Source organism: Nothoprocta perdicaria, unplaced genomic scaffold (assembly GCF_003342845.1).
Source record: "Nothoprocta perdicaria isolate Ctin4 unplaced genomic scaffold, notPer1 scaffold_119, whole genome shotgun sequence".
Classification (NCBI taxonomy): Eukaryota; Metazoa; Chordata; class Aves; order Tinamiformes; family Tinamidae; genus Nothoprocta; species Nothoprocta perdicaria.
In genome coordinates, this window is record NW_020454305.1 from 680,816 (window position 1) to 697,371 (window position 16,556).

Here is a 16,556-nt window from a genome sequence, read left to right on the forward strand (position 1 = left end):
GGGGGGACACGACAAGGTTCCCCATGTCCTCCTTGGTGCCAGGAGCAGCAATGGAGGGGGACAACATTCCCCATGTCCTCCTTGGTGCCAGGAGCAGCAATGGGCGGGGGGGGGGGAGGGGGGACAAGGTTCCCCATGTCCTCCTTGGTGCCAGGAGCAGCAATGGGGGGGGACAACATTCCCCATGTCCTCCTTGGTGCCAGGAGCAGCAATGGGGGGGGGACAAGGTTCCCCATGTCCTCCTTGGTGCCAGGAGCAGCCATCAGGCACTGCTTCCTGGGGACAGGAGCCAGGTGAAAAGCAAGCCCTGCTCACACTGCCACGTGGCCATGCAAGCTCTGCAGTGGACACTGAGGGCACAGGGGAAAACAAAGCCAGAGGAAAAGACAAAACCAGTCTTACCAGTTGGGTTAAGCCAATGTTCCCGCTCACCTTCCCAGCTGGAGCCAGGTCCCAGTCCACTGGGACTGCCCTGCTTAAGGGACAGTTCTTTGTAAACCATTGGATGGGTTTCAGAGCAAAGGAGGGGCTGGGAAAGGCTACTTTTAACCCATAATAGTTGCTTGATAATCTGTGAATACCAACAAGCCATTGCAAGTGTGTACTAATTGTCAATTAATAGCTCAGATTCCAGCTTCAAATAAGAGTAATAAAATTAAACTTTACTGCTTAAGATTTACACAAGCAAGTGCAAAAGAAGACTTGTCTTTTTCTAATCCTATACTACAGGATTCAAGTTATATGCAGCTTTAGCTTTGGTGCAACTTTTGGGCCCGAGTGCTCATTTGATTGACATGGAATGAGAGAGCCCAAGGGAAGCATCCAGGGCATGGAACAACTTGGGGGGGGGAAAACAAAGCCACTGTAGTTTGGTGTGAGACTTTCAAGGAGATTTTCCTGCTTTTGCCTACACCTGTATAATCCACACTGCTGCTGAATCAAGGCAGGAGGGATTGCTCCGTTTTATTGTTGGGACTATACATGGAAAATGTTGCCTAAAAGGTAGGATGTCCAAGTTATTATTTGCATTATTCCTGGCAACAAAGCAAAGTCTAAGATGGAGCTGTAACCAGCAGGAAGAAGTCCTGTATTATCCTCTGGTTTTGGAGCCAGCACAAGCTGCACTGCCTGGTGGCCACACAGAAAAATCATCCAAGTCCCAGCAGAAACCTCCAGCTACACCACAGAGCTGCCAACATGACACTTCCTCACAGGAATTTCACAGGGGAAGGAAAAAAGGGAAGTTTTCTCTTTGATTTTCACCAGTTTTCTCCCTCAAACTGAGGTGAGCAAGAACTGCTGCATTTAGTTTTGAGATACAGAAAGGTTTTGATAAAAAGGAAGGTTATGTGCCTGTTTATGCAAACAGAACCCCCAACAACACGACACAGGCTGCTGTGAACATTGATTTCTTTGGCTACGGGTACCAAAACAAACAGATACATCCAACATTCAAATCTTTTGTGCTGCTTTCTTTCTTAATAAGACATAAATAAAACTAGGAAAAGTTCATTATTGCTTAACCGAGCGAGTTGGAAAGACTTTTGAGAAACTATGTATACAGACACACACAAATGGATTAGCCTCCAGCCGCTGCCTGTGCTTCTGCATGGATGGGGGTTATGGTCTTACTGGGGCTGCAATCCTGAGGATTCCCCAATGATATCAAAACTCAGTAACCTGATGATATGCCAGCCCTACACACCAGAAATAACTGGATTTGTTCATCCAGCTGAGCACTCAAAACACCCTGATGACCACTGACCTGATGCTGCCCTTCTAACGAGACATCCTAACATCATTTTAAGATCAACCCTGTATTATCTTGTTGTGCTTAGCTTAAAATTGCTCCAATACTAGCTAGGTGGTTGGAACTGAAAATACAGGACAAGAGTCATGTCTTGCACATACATCCAAGCCATCCATGGGCAAGTTGCCAGACTAGTCATACACTGAATAGTTGCCACTCTGCCCCAGTTTTCCAAACCCAAGCCCGCCAAGGCATACTGCCAATAGCAAATACTGGGGAGAAATGAAGAGTGGAATTAATAAATAAATAAAAAGGAAGAAATACAAAAGACAACACACCAAGGAATGCAACTCCACAACAATCCAAGGTTAAGTGCTCCTTAAACAGCTGTGATACAGATGCAAATCCTAGAGATCAGAGTCACATTTAAATATACTAGTGGGATGTTGCGAGTGCAAACTCAGAACTGCATCCTGCAAATAGAGCAACTGTTAAATCCAGGAAGAGTCCTGGGGCAGTCAACGACTGCCCAGTCAACCCTGCTGTGGAACAGAAGCCCTCAGTAATGAAGCTGAAAGGAAAATACCAAACCCAACTTTGCCTAACTGCACTCTCCCTGCACGAAAACTATTAGGTTCACAGCTGGCAGGAACACTGTTTCTGGTTGTAATCTGACAAACCATTACTTAGTACAAACCTTTCATTTTCACTGTGTGAATCATACCTGTTTTATAGCTTGTTGAAGTTTTTCCAGATTTATTTCTTTGGCTTCTTTTAGCAATGTCTTTTCATCCATCTTTAGCATAGAAACTCTGTACTGGCACAGCTCCACCACAACTACATCAGGCTGCACTTCTTGTATTGTCTGAAAAAGATGTGTTTATTTACACTAATTTAGGAAAGATTAAATAGATCTACAGCGAATGTTGATCTTGTAGGAGAGTAATCTGCAAGGTACTGGGGAGAACAAAAGTCCACTCTGCCAATCACCTTCAGGTAACAGAAGAGTTAGCATATGCAAAACATATACAAGACTTCATCAAATAACTATTGAGAATAAGGGAGATACCAGCAGAACACTGGGCAGCTGCTGCACACTGAGACAGTGAGACAGAGTCCAAGTTGTAGTGGGTGGAGAAACAGAACATCCTGGTGTTAAACTTGCCCATTTGCACAGTGCCTTTAACAGTGCTCCATGGCCATTTACAATCCAAGTGGAGTGAGTCTTTTAAGAGTCAGACCTGATGAATCTGGCAAGAGATTTCTCCCCTACCAATTCCTGGGCAGTAAAACCAGTCTAAATTGCAGTGTTTGCATAAGGTACTATCTCAAATAGCTTCTATTTTCCCTAGAACTTCAGCCCTATCTGCATCTTGGACTGTATTCTGCAGCTTTGGGCACCATGCTTTTATATTACACATCTCTCACACAGGGAATCTGAAAACTCCAGTTTCTGCCCTGGACTTCACATCTTCTCAGCTCGTCCCCATGCTGTCGAGCAGGCAATAGAGACAACAGGCACTGCCAGCCACTATGACACTTCTAATACTAGCATTTGCTGTTTGTAGGACAAGTACTTTGGTATTTGGGATGGGAGAACAAGCTAGTGGGTCAAAAAACTACCACAGTATGTCTGCTTCTTATTTCATCCTACAGTTGTGTCAACTTGCCTTGCTTCCCAATAGCCAACTGCAGGAACAGCCTGGAGGTTACAGTGCAGGTTCCAGCAAAGAGGGCTGGGCATTGCTCTCCTTGTTGAGATATTTAATGCTAAGTTGACAACATCCTAAACCCAGCACCAAGGGGCTCCTCCTCCTCATTTACCTTCACTACATCCTTTTTGCTGCTGTCACTGAAGTGGGCTGTTCCAACCACATAGACTTTTGACCCATCTTCTGTGTCAAGCTCAGTCACAGTGCTTGGTAAGGTGGGTGTTTTCTGCCTCTTCTTCATCTTCATCTCCAGAAGGATTTTAAATGCATCAGCATCAGCTATAAAAGAAAAAAAGGCACATACGACTATGAAATGCAGGTAAGTAAAACAGAGAAACAAGCAAAAAAAAAAGTCACCACTAAAGAGCAGAGCTAAAAGGCCATTGATTTACCACTGTAGTCTTACATTCAATTCTGAGGCTACATCATTGAGTGCCACCACTGGAGAGGCTGCCTCCAAGCATGGGTCTCAGTCCAGGTTTCCTACCCTGTGGACACTGGGACAGGTTGTCCACGCAGTCCAGTAAGGGAAAGAGAGGAGCTGTGTGGCAGGTGAGGTGGATAGAGAAGTAAAGAATACTTAGAAAAGGTATACACTAAACTGGGAAAATAAAATTTAAAAAAGGCATATATTTTTTCTAAACTCTAGAACAGTGCTTCTTTTTGAAATTTTATCTGTATAAACAGCAACATATTTATGTTGGTATGAGTTAGGCTGGTAAAGTCATCTGCACATATAGGAGCACGTAGCACACCTACCAGTACCAATCTTAGCCTCTTTTGTGACTAATACACAGCAGATCAGCACACAGGTGGAAATTAAGCATTAAAAGAGGCATTCAGAAAAAAAATGGTAGATTTTCCCTAGGTTCAACAAATTACTCTAGTCAAAACAGCACAACATGAATTCAGCCTGTTTATATCAAGCTTGCATGGAGATATAGAAGGGTCTATCAGTTCCATTACAGTTGCTTGGGGAATGCCAGGAAGCTCCATTCACCGAAACAGAATGAGGCTTCAGTCTTACATCAGTGGGAAATGTTTTAACTTTGATTAAATTATTCTTAGGCTGTAATGGGTCTTAAGGAGGGAGAGGACAAGGAAAATAAATCGAGTGGGAAACAATTTTTTTTCCCCCACCAACTCTTCCTCTGGCAAGATGCTACATGAGCTGGAAGAGGCCTTGAAGAGGAGCAGCAGCTAGAACAGGACTGTAATATCAGGAGAAAAAGGTTGATGAAGTGTAGGTAGGATATCAAGGAAATAAATAAGTTCCAGACAACTACTGTTAACCCTCTTTCTTCTCATGATTCTGTAGTTTAACCATATAGCTCCAACCCCCAGATCTGTCCCACAAATATCTTGTCTTGCAGGATTAAAAACAAAATCTCAAAACTCCCAACAAAAACACCCTCCTTTACTGAGCATTTTAGCAGTGTTATGGTTGAGAGTCAAGAACAGTATACACCGATCTAAGACACTGTGCCTGCTGGAAGGATCTAAGGCAAAGGAGCAGGCAGGGAAGGCTTGGCTGGAAAAGGAAAAGAAAAGGTGGCAGGCTATTCCCTAGCAAAAAGCAGCCACATGGAGCTGACCAAAAGCTACCTAAGGATCCCATCTCCCACAGTGGTCAAAAGCACTAAGGGCATTAAGAACAAGGGAAGCAAACATGATAATTTCCCCAAATGTGCTCCCAGCCACTAGCCATTTATGTTGGATTCTCTCAGCTGCAGGTGGTTTCTATGTACCCAGCAAGCCTTAATGGATTCCCTCTCCACTGCTTTTTCAGCCTCCACCTCTCACACACATTCAAAACTGGGCTGAATTGTGTTTAATGTGGGAAGAACTGTCAGCACAGTGCAGTAACAGCTGTTACCATTTAAAGATATAATCAAGGAAAACATTCTCACAAGCAGCTTCAGTTTTTATTAAACCCAACTGCTATATCTGGGAAAGAAAAAAAAAAAAAAAAGGAGAACAAAAAAGGAAAAATGAATCTGCTGCTTTAGGTTTGAATGCTTCTTCCGCTGCTTTGGTCAAGGCTCTTGCTTTGCTCCCATGATTGTTATTTCTAGCAGCTATAGTCCCCGGGGGTTATTCAGCAACTTCAGCATTACAGAGATACTGCTGTTCCAGGCTAACGTGCCCTCGGGTGGCTCTTAGCCTATTCTTTGCCAGGCTGAATGCTCCTATTGTTCAAAAGGAGGATCATATGTATTAACAGGACAGCAGTATATCAATAAACAAAAAGCATATCCTAAGCAGCTTCCTTTCATCCTCCAGAAAGGAATTACTCTCATTATCTGATCCTCACCACTGAAAGGTAAAGATTGATATCCTGCCTGAGTTTCCGATGCCCTGGCTGAAACAGTTGCATTCCCACATCCTGCAGGCTTGGTCTTCACAGCAAAGTTACCATTATGTTGGAATGGGCAAACTTTTTCCATCTGTGGCAACTGATTCACCATCACAAGAGCAGATGCCAGATATGTACGTATCTGAGTTTGCCTTATAGAGCAGGACCACGCTTAAAATAAAAGCTGAATATATCTATTAAATCGAGAAGCAATTTACTTTCTCTTGAAAGCTAGAAAACTGACAATTCATACAGCATGTCACTGCTCTTTTAAGAAGTGCAACTGGCCCTTTCTACAAACCTTGACCAGCCTGAGTTAGACACGACCTTGCTCAGGGCTCCTTTTTGTGATAACTGCATCCTTCTTAGGCAAGGAAAAAGGCACAGACATTTAGCTTAACACCACCCCAAATCCCCTCCCCAGCCAGCCCAGGCACATACAGATATTCTGCGACACACTCGCCGCTTCCTTTGGGCCATCGTCTGGGGCTTCCGAGGAGGACATGGGGTCTGCAGCAGCCTGTGGGAAACAAATGCAAAGGAGGCCGGGAATTACAAGGAAATGTTTTAGTCTCTTCTTCCCCCTTGTGAACCAGCTTGGTTTGAACCTGCAGGTAACATGCAAGCAGCTAAATAATTTAAGTCATGCCAGGGTTCAAAATTTCCGTGGTTTTACATATCCAGCCACGTGGAGAACAGCTGCCTGTTGGACAGCATACCAGGAGTGAACGTTTAATGTCTACTTCAAAAAGACAGTATTTATACCTGACATCAACTCAAAAAAGAGCTGACTCTAGAATAGAGCAAATTTATCTCTAACAAGGGAATTTTCTGTACGGGAAAGGAAAGCGGGCACAGATGCGAAAACCAGGGCCACTGGACACATGGCAAGTTCTACCCTGTGAGCAACCAGCAGCACTGCACTGTCAGAAGTGTGACAGCCTGAGCCAGCCCCCACAAGAACCAGCACAGCCATTCGGGAGAGTCTCTCTGAGATTCAGCATCTCCTAGTGTTACTGTTCGGATAAGGTAATAGCACATACTCACAGTCCCAGCCTTAGGAAAAAACGTATGCATATATATGAGTTATATCTATTGATTCAAATATTTCGGAAATCAAAGGCAAAAGGATGAGGAATTTCTCATCCTTTTGCCTTTGATTTCTGATAAATTTAAGCCACTTTTTACCCTACAGCAGATAAGAAGTTAACTGACAAGTTTTTCAAGGACTGTTAAACATTTGCACTAAAAGTACATTAGGCAAGTCTCTGACTAGCAAAACTCCTCCTTACTCATAGCATGCATATTTTAAAGCCTCAGCACAGAAACCCAGCGTTTTCACTTCCTCTGTCTATAAATAAATTGGGGTAAATCAGTCACCCAAGCTGGGGAAGCACAGTTAGTGCGGAAAAGGAGTTAAGCACAAGGGAGAGCCCAGCTGAAAGCTCTGCTTAGGCAACTGCTCTCATTCCAAGCTCTGACAGAGGGATTCTTGGGAAAAATCTGCAGTTCTTTAATGATATTAAGTCAAAGCTAGACCCAGGCTGTGAATCCATAACTGTTCATCGTTCTTCCAAATGAAAGGCAGCATGAGTCAGCACACAAGCAGCCAGACTCCTAAAGGATATCAACCTTCCAGCTAGGGTAAATGGTTTATTTACTTTGTACTTAACCCGATTTAAAACAGAGCTACACAAAGCAGTTAAGTACTTTCAACACAACTGTTTTTTTTAATTTCATAATATCTGAAAACTACTATATATCTGAATATATATACACTATATACTAATATATATACTATACTACTATATATACACTATATATTAATATCTGAAAACTACTATATGGCAGAAAGTCCATGGTGTCTTATCTTGGTCGCACTGCAGGCGAGGCCAAATTTGTCATATAATAAGACTATATAGTTGCTCATACAGTATAAACCATACACCATATAGTATATACCATTGCTCATGTAGCAAGACCAAAAAACAGGTCTACAGGGCACAGCTGAACCTGCTCAGCAGACATCACCCCTTCCACTGCCAAGCAGGGGTCTGCTCGTGGGGAGCTGCAGATTGCAAGGACACACACAGGCCTTGTCCAACGCCAGCCCAGCCTTTGCTCCCAGCACACGGCTGAGCTCCAGCCCTTGCATAAGGAAGTCTGGTCACAGAGTATTCTGAAAAACGTATCAGTCTGCAACATATGGAATTAATTGTCACTCAGGCTGCCTTTGTCATCATACCAATGCTGAAGTGGAAAAAGGAACACATTAACAGCCTGCCAGGCCCTTCTTTTTTAATTAACTGAGGACACGTGTTTTACTATGGAAGCTGGGAATGTACCTTGCATGAATGTAGGCTGTTACACTGGAAAAGGTTGAAATAGAGATGAAAGGGACAGGAAGGGCAGAAAAAAGCACTTCTGTTTAATTCAGCAAGGTGCTTAAACTATGCACAGCAGGAACGTCCACATACAATCAACCACGTGGCAATCACAAGACTTTTCTTCTCTAAGTCTAAACTCAAAGGTTAGACTATTTAGTACAATTCTTCATTTGAAAATAAGTTAATACAAAAAAAAAAGTTTCCTAGCTCTTGCAGTTACAGGAAAAAGAACTCTGAAATGGGACATCTGAAAGTTTAAAAACAACAAAACCTAAAGAGCCCCTCATTTTCAAAGGAGTCTCACATGGGCAACCTTGATCCTTCACTTTGGAGACCTTCCCTAGGCACAAGCTTAAGGACCTGGCTGATTCCCAGTCTTGAGCTACCCCATCGCTCTACCGGAAAACCTTCAGCTCCAAGCCCTACCTCCGGCTGTTGCTCCTCTTGCATCCCTGGAATGTAGGCTTATTTTCACTAATCGCACCAGAACTGCAAAAAGTAAAAACAATGGAAGAGAATTAAAAATTAAAACAAATATCCTAGGTTTTGCCCTAAGAACTGCAAGGAAAAATAAACAGGCATGCGCAAGGAAAAATGAAACCTGTCTCAATAACCCAATTTTTGAGCGGGCTGTAAATCCAGACTAGTGACATTTTCTTCAGACACACTGAGAATACCTTGTTAAAACAGGAACAAATTTCATGGGAACTCAGAATAAGCCGTATTTGCTGCCTGACATTCTGCAAAAATATCTTTCCCCTCCTCCCCCTTCATGAACAACCAGAAACACAGAATGGCTGAGCAAGAGGTTTCTGCCTCAATAAAAACCTCGCTCAACCAGATCCGTGGATGCATCTTGTTCACATTAAGGACAATTTCAGGCACTTTGTTAGGAACCACCTGCTGCGTTTCTGGACCTTCACCCCTGCAAGGAATAAGAAAGTGATCTCAGTCCCAATATTCATCTGAGGGCAATAAATGTTCCCTGGTCTGTGCCATGCTATCCATCATGTGTAAGGTGTTTTTCTGAAAGCCTCTTTGTAAGATCACAACTGGATAAAGGACCAAAAGAATCGAGTTTTCCTTTGCTGAATGCTTCCTTACCTTGTTCTTAGGATTCCTTCTTCATACACATGCTTAAAATACTGAAGCGATGCCCCAGACCTACAGGATGCTGCAAACTGGCTTTGCTGCTATTCCAGGAGATGGCAGGAGGTGGCCAAGCACGGAAGGGGGACACTGCAGCGCGTGCGCATCCTGCTCCGGAGCCGCCGCGCGCACCCTCGGCCACCCCAGGCACCCGGTGTCCTTGCGTGGGCCCCACGTGCCCAAAAACACCCTGCCCGGCTCTCCCAGGAGGCTTCAGCCTCCACCAAAACCAACAGGCCTCCCCGGGCCGCCTTCAAAGCAGGCCGGGCTGATTTCTGCCCGCGCTGAGAACGTGTTTCTCCAACAGCAGCGTTGGAGAGCAGCAGGAGACGAGCAGCAGCTCAGACAGGCGATGCAAGCGTTGACACCCAAGGCTCACACAAGTCACAGCCGACTGTTGTCACCACTGTCACCTGCTGACTGGGGTTCCCAGCTGAGGTCCAGACACCCAAACCTGGGGACACTCCACACGCAGCTCTGCACACGCCTTGGGAGACGAAATCCCCAGGGAATGCAGCCGAGCTCCGGGTCCCACGGCAGCTACACGCACAGCTCCCACCCGCGGGGCAAGTTGCTTCATTAAAGCAAAAGCTGCAGATTAAAAGCAGTCCAAGAGCTTCAGAAATAGACCACCTGCCCAAACCCAGGCAAGAATCCTGCACCCGTGATGTTTTTAACTTGAGTTAGGAAAGTAACAGCAACAAAAAACTACAGCACCAGCTGGATGCACAGGCACCTACAGACCTAAGTGAACTTGCTTCTCTGTTTGTTTACGTGCAAAACACAAAAGTGTTTTCCTGTCAGTGAATTAGCTGGCCTGAACACAAACTGAGGTGGCAGGCCTGTTTCAAAGCTCACCTCAGTACAAAAGTCTCCCTCTTATCTACGGGAACGCTGCTAAAAATAGCAAAGCACAACTTCCAGCTCAAGATTGAAGTCCCATGCAGAAGCACCAGGTGATTTTCTCCCACGGGAAATTTCAGACCTCTCGGGCTCCCTCCTCAGCACGGAGGCAAGAGTGGCCCAACAGTGGGGACCACTCTGATGTTCACCCACGTTTACTCTTCTACCTGACGGTGCCTCGTAGAGCTTGGATGCCCAGAAGATGCCCACGTATCAACTCTTGAGCTATTAACACTCGGGCCTTGGAGAAAGCATGGATCTGCATGGGCCGGGCAGGAGGCATCTCCAGGATAAGCCCACGTGGCCATTCAGCCACCACGGCCTAGTCCGGATAGGGACCACAAGCACTCCCACAAACTCAAGCACTCCCACATTTTCCACTCATTTCTCACCCTCGGGCAGGGCGCAGGAGATGGTTTGGATTTGCTTTTCACTCAAGTCCAACTTCCTAAAGAAGCGAGACCAGCTACGAAAGCTGCCTGGGTGTCTATGTGTCTGTGCCACGGGTGAATTTAAGCAAATGTGGCAGGGAGACAAGCGGCTCCGAGTCACGGAGTGTTTACATCAGCTCCGAAGAGCACTGCTCCTCTGGGGAAGAGATCACTGAGGGCTGCAGGAATGAGGGAATGAGCGGGTGTGTGCACATGGGAACATGCAGCGGGCCCAGCTGGCCAGGGAACTCAAGGGAATCCAGGCACACGCTGGAGGGCCATAGGAAAAGCAGGCTCCTCAGGTAAATATTTATTGTATTCCGTATGCTGGTGATTTTATCTTAAAAATATTTACAAATATTTCCTATATAAATAAAATCACAACATCACAAAGTCTCAAATTCCTCTACTTACCATGGGATTTAGCAAGATAAAACAAAACCACTGAAACCTCTCCAGCCGTTTCAAAGGCCTGTAATGTTCTTCATGAGATCACACGCGGAAGAGTCATAGATGACAGTGCATTTCTTTCAGAGGAAGAGGGAGACAGAGAAGCCTGGAGGCCCTAAGAGCCAGATTTTAGAAAATACTTCTGTTTTCTTAATTCCCAGGAGACTGTCTAAACCTGGCATCATTCCTCCTGCTGAAATACCACCAAGAAAGCACAATTCCTGGAGCCAGGAGAAACAAGCAGCAGCTTGACCTGGAGCCTCATGATCCAGCAATTGCAGGATTTACTGCTGATTTTTTCCCCGATATGGCCATTTAATGATTGAATCCTTGATTCAATCACATTTTTCTTTCAAGAGAAGAGGAATTTCTGCGCTTGTTTCCTGTTTGCCATGCCCAGGAAGCCCTTTGCTAGGCCCCCTTGAGTGATTAAAAGTTATTCTTAATACATGAGCAAGCAAAGCCCTTTCCCTCATTTACTGAGATTTCTAAGCAAGTCACCAGGAGCTCTGGAGACTGCTCAATGAGCCACAAACCTAGAACACAGAAATTCCTTGGGTTCCTGGTGGATACAGACTTCCTTTCAAGGCCGTCTCCTGACAACACACCGGGCGACTGTTCACCCCGAGACAAGGGCGCACGCTCTTCCCTCACACTTCCAGACCGTTTCCTCTCCCCCAGCCAGGGCAGGAACACCCGTGCAGGTGCAACCAGCACTGCCCATGCCCCACAACAAGGACAGAGGCAGAACAGCCAGGCTCTTCCTGCTGTGCTCTCTCATGCTGATCCGCCAGCCTTCCTGACGTCCAAGAGCCTGAGCAGAGCTCTCTGTGTGAAACCTGCTGCTGAACCACAGGATTACGGCTCATTCTCAGTTTCCACACTGCACAATCTTAGCTGGGTAGGGTGTTTCAGTTCTAGCTGCCTATTTAGGCATCAGAAGCTCTTTGCTCCAGTCTGAGGAAGGCTCTCAAACCAGGTGCTCTAGCAAGACAAGTACCAGGCACCGATACATATGGGCTATCATTAAAGAAAAACTGCCTTCCACGTTTTACTGCCACTAGCAGTAGGTTTAAAAACTAAATTCAAGCAACAAGACAAAAGATGGATATGCAGTTCATTAAGTAGAGCTGAATTTGATCCTGTGTTCACTGTCTGAAGGAAGCAAATTCAGACAGCAACAAATAAAATGCTTTAAAAATAAATTTAAAAATAATTTAAAAATAATAAGTTTTTATGTTGTTATAAAACAAGTCAGCTACTCCTCAAGAAAAACAGACTATTGAATAAGTTTTCTTCATCCTAAGCTACACACCATATTGACATTGCAAAAAGGAAACACAATTCTCTCTGTAGCCCTAAAGTGGTTTTGTTTTTTCCATGCTCTGAACACAGCCCTCATTAGAATCACCAATAAGAAATTAGAGGTTTCAAAGCCACTACGAATTGTTTTATGCTTTATTGAAAGAGAAAGCCAACAATTTTTATGCTTCTATCTCCCCAAAACTTTTACTGCTTGCATTATTACCCGAGATACTTCCAATACACACTGGTGTTGCAGAAGGTATCTACATCGCACAGAGCATTAACGTGGCCACATCTGAGATGGGATTAATCAGACTTCCCTGTTTAATAGCCAATAAACTGCTGCATGTCCCACTAAGCACAAAAGTACTTAGAAAGATCTACAAATTCGCCCTTTGGTAGCAAAACAAGATTGGAGTCTGCTAGAGCTTTCAAGGAATTTCAGTTTGAACCTTAACCTCCCTTCCTTTTCAGCCAGCAAGCCCCAAGGAGCTGCTTCTTTGCCCCGGCACCTCTGGGGCGATGCTTCCTCACTGTCACCCATGCAGAGTGACCGCGGGAGCAACGAGGGCCGACCGTGCCCCGAGAGGCCGGTGCTGGCGCAGGGTTTCTGCAGAAACCAAGCGGCCCCCGACGCTGCTACGCGGCACCCGGCCCCACACGGGTGCCCCACACCACCCACCCACCCGTGCCGGACTCCAACCAGAGGCACCCGCAGGACGGTGTCCCTACAACCCCCCATCCCACTCTGAGAGATGGTATTCCCAGGCAGAGAATGCTGCTTTGTTCCAGGACCCGGCAGCAGGAAGATGCCCGTCCCCAGCCCCACTGCTTTTGCGTACCAATGCCGGGATTCCCATGTGGGCTGCCCGCCTTGCACACGCCTTGAACACAGCTGCCCTAACAGGGAAACTTCTCCTGCATACACAGCAGCAGAGCAATCACCTGGCCCATAACCCAGAAAGAAGACTCCTTTCTCACTGACAAACCATTACACCCATGGCTCACCACTCAGAGTGCCTACCCAGTGCTTCCACACGGAACATTTCAGCTACAACCAATTAACAGACACACTTCTGTGTCACTGCCATACTTGGCAGTGGAAGCAGACGATGTATTTAAGGTTGATGGGGTTTTTTTTCATGCTTATGCATAGAAATTTTACAAGTGTTTACAAACAATCCGCATCAACTCCAAATGGTGTCTCCTCTCTGCTGATAGACTGCTCATATCCGAAGAACGCATCAGATCAAGCCTGACTGCCAAATACTGTGGCAGCCACAAATTCAGGAACTGGAACTTATTTCAAAGCCATCACCAAGGTGGCCTGCTCTGCACATTGCACATATTTCCTTGACACCACCCACGCCTTTGCAACTGAACTGAGCAACCGGGTCTGGAATCACAGATGGTTGGAGCTTGTGGCTCTGGATTCTCATGACTCAGAAGATCATAAATTTCAAAACGAGGGTAAAAGATTTTCTTTTTCAAACGAGGGTAAAATTTCAAGAGGGTAAAAGATTTTTACCCTCTGAGCATCGGTCAAGTGTCCCTGCAAAGCAACCTCGGCTGACACAGGGACTTGGACTTGGATACCTTCAGGTTGCAGCCAATGTCCACATGCACATTTGGAAGAGAAAAGATAAAAATCACAGACAACCAGAGTCATTTTCTCTGACGGGAGATGTTGCAACCTTGCAGGCAGCCTAGGGCACAGGTGCACTGTGAACACGTCTGGTTTGTCATTCTGGACTATTCTACCCCTACATTAGCCTTGCATGTAAATTAGGGCATAGCAAACGCAATGTAAATTATGTAGCAAGAAAAGAACTGGATTGCTTCACATGAGTGGATAAGTCAAATCAACTCCAGCGTGGTTTCAGTTTACAGTTCTGTAAAAACTGCATGCTAGCACTTCTATCAATGAAAGATGAAAAAAAATCCAAGATTTTTTTCTGTATTTTATGTTTTCATGAATTACTGCTATTAAATTCACTAGGGTTGCCAGATAAACTGAAGAAATATGAGTTGGATCGGGATGCTAATTAAGCAGGGCAGACGTGTAAGGTGTGAGGAGGCTGGAAAGAGGCTGCTAAATATAGCAACACTGTACGGAAAGACAGAAGTGATGCAGCCAGTGCTGACCAGCCACAGGGGAACTCACGGCCTCTTGGGCTCCACAAGTCTGCTCAAGTTAGTTTTCCATTCTATTAAGATACGAATCATCTGGATTGAGGAAGGGATTTGGAATTAGACGAAGCCGGCCAGGGAAGTCAATGTCTAGAGCAGTTGTGCTACAGGCAACTTGGACGTTCTTTGGCTGAGCTCCACAAGGAGCAAGGGGCTCCTCAAGCTCCTGTACACATTTTTCCACACAGGTCATCCCAGCTGCGTGTCTGCTGACACGTTCCGGAGCTGGGTCCTGGGAGTAATTACTTTTATTATGAGCACTTCTAAACTTAACCTTATAAAAGGGTGAGATGGGGATCCTATAGGACAACATCGCCTTTGCCCAGCTGTCAAAGTCACCATTTACCGATGCGTTCCTGCCTGTCCCATCCACCCAACGCAAGCTGGGATCGAGCTGATCTACTCTTCCGAAACCCGCTGGGCACCACAAAGCTGAGGAGCCTGCTAGGGCCCTGGCACAGCCTGGGGAGGCAGCTCAGGTTTCACACAGCCCCAGCCCAGACAAAGCGGCAGCGGCGGGGCCGCCTGCGCCCGCCTGTTCCACGGGCCCGGAGCCCTGCGCTGCCCACGTGCCCCAGCAGGGCCCTGCAGCAGCCCGGGCTGCTGCTGCGACGCCCGTTTATCCCCATGGGCAAGATTGGGGCTGCTCAAGCTCCTCGGCGGGCACTCAGCGCTGCCGCACGCCCCGCGTCTCTCACCAAGGCCCAGTCCGTGACAGGGCAGGTCGACTAGAGAGGCATGAGCCGGGGAGGGGAAATAAAACAAGGCGAGGGGAAAGAAAGCAGTCCCTCTAACCCCCTCCACCAAGTCCAAATGGAAGCGAGTTCCAAATGGAAGGGAGTCCAAACGGAAGGGCATGCAAACATGTTCCCGTGCTCGAAATCTATAGATTTTTGGTTAATATTCAACCACGTGCACCCAAGTTGTGTTGCAGCCAGAAAAAAAAAAAAATCACTTTTTATTTTCAGGTTTACAAGTATCGCGGTATTAGAGTGTTAGCTGGCATCTTCATAGCGCTTCAAGTCTCACTGGCCTCTCAGAAAAGTCTTCAGCAGCTGAAGGTCTCGCTCAAAACCGCTCATAGTGACAGTGCTGGTTATTATCAGCAAATACCTACCCAGCAGCAACCACTGCTCACGGGATGGCCGGTATTTGTGGAATCTGGCGCTAAACGCCCTACCACAGACAACCGGAGCCTGCATAAAGTTATCCCAGCGGGACAAGCGGAGCTGCGCAATCCCTCCTTGCCGCCAGCACCAGCTGCTCACGTACGTGCTCCCGTGTCGCTTCGCAGGGCTGTTAGATCTGGTTTACACACACCTGGCTTTCTCCATTCTTAAAATATTTTCTAGGACTGCCCAAATCTGTTTAACTTTCCCAAGTAGCAACCGAGCACAGGGAAGCTCTTTCCTAAAACACAGACAGAAAGGAGCCTTTGGGTGCTCAGAGGACCCTCCGGAACAAGCCGCCCGTGCTGCCGCGTCTCACCCGCCGCTGCAACGTGTCACCGCGGGGAAGAACAACGGCACCGCCGAGCCAAACCGGACCCGAACCACAGCCGTAACGACAATAATAACAATAATAATAAAAATAATCGCACACCGGCACAGACAGACACGGCTGGGGCCGCGCTCCCTCCGGGCGGCCCCGCTGCGGCAGCCCGGCGCCGCGGCCCGCGCAATCCCTGTATCTCGGCTCATTCCCCCGCGTTCGTCCCCCGCCGCCGGCCGGGCGCAGAGGTCGCGGCGGGCCCGGCTCGGCCGCGGCCCCGGCCCCGGCCCGGCGGCTCGCCCCGCTCCGCTGCCCTCCCGCGCGCCCCGGGACGCCCGGCGCGGCCCCCGCCGCCCGCGCTCCCCCCTCGCCTCGCCGCCCCGCTCACTCACTCACTCACTCACTCAGTCGCCGTGGCCGCTGCGGTCGCGG

The 16,556-nt window shown here is 46.9% G+C and overlaps 1 protein-coding gene across 2 annotated transcripts in view; it reads right to left on the reverse strand.

Moving 5' to 3' along the window:
* Positions 1–16,556, reverse strand: part of TRABD (TraB domain containing) — a 28,297-nt gene extending 11,741 nt beyond the window's left edge. Inside the window, exons 1-5 of one of the 2 annotated variants that reach the window (XM_026053811.1) lie at positions 16,525–16,556; positions 8,632–8,694; positions 6,260–6,338; positions 3,575–3,741; positions 2,475–2,615 (exon numbers count right to left, since the gene is read on the reverse strand). In XM_026053811.1, coding sequence (XP_025909596.1) covers positions 2,475–2,615; positions 3,575–3,741; positions 6,260–6,338; positions 8,632–8,655 — 411 coding nt within the window. In that variant the 5' untranslated portion in view covers positions 8,656–8,694; positions 16,525–16,556. The remainder of the gene's footprint in view (positions 1–2,474; positions 2,616–3,574; positions 3,742–6,259; positions 6,339–8,631; positions 8,695–16,524) is intronic. The other variant, XM_026053812.1, reaches the window with a different exon arrangement.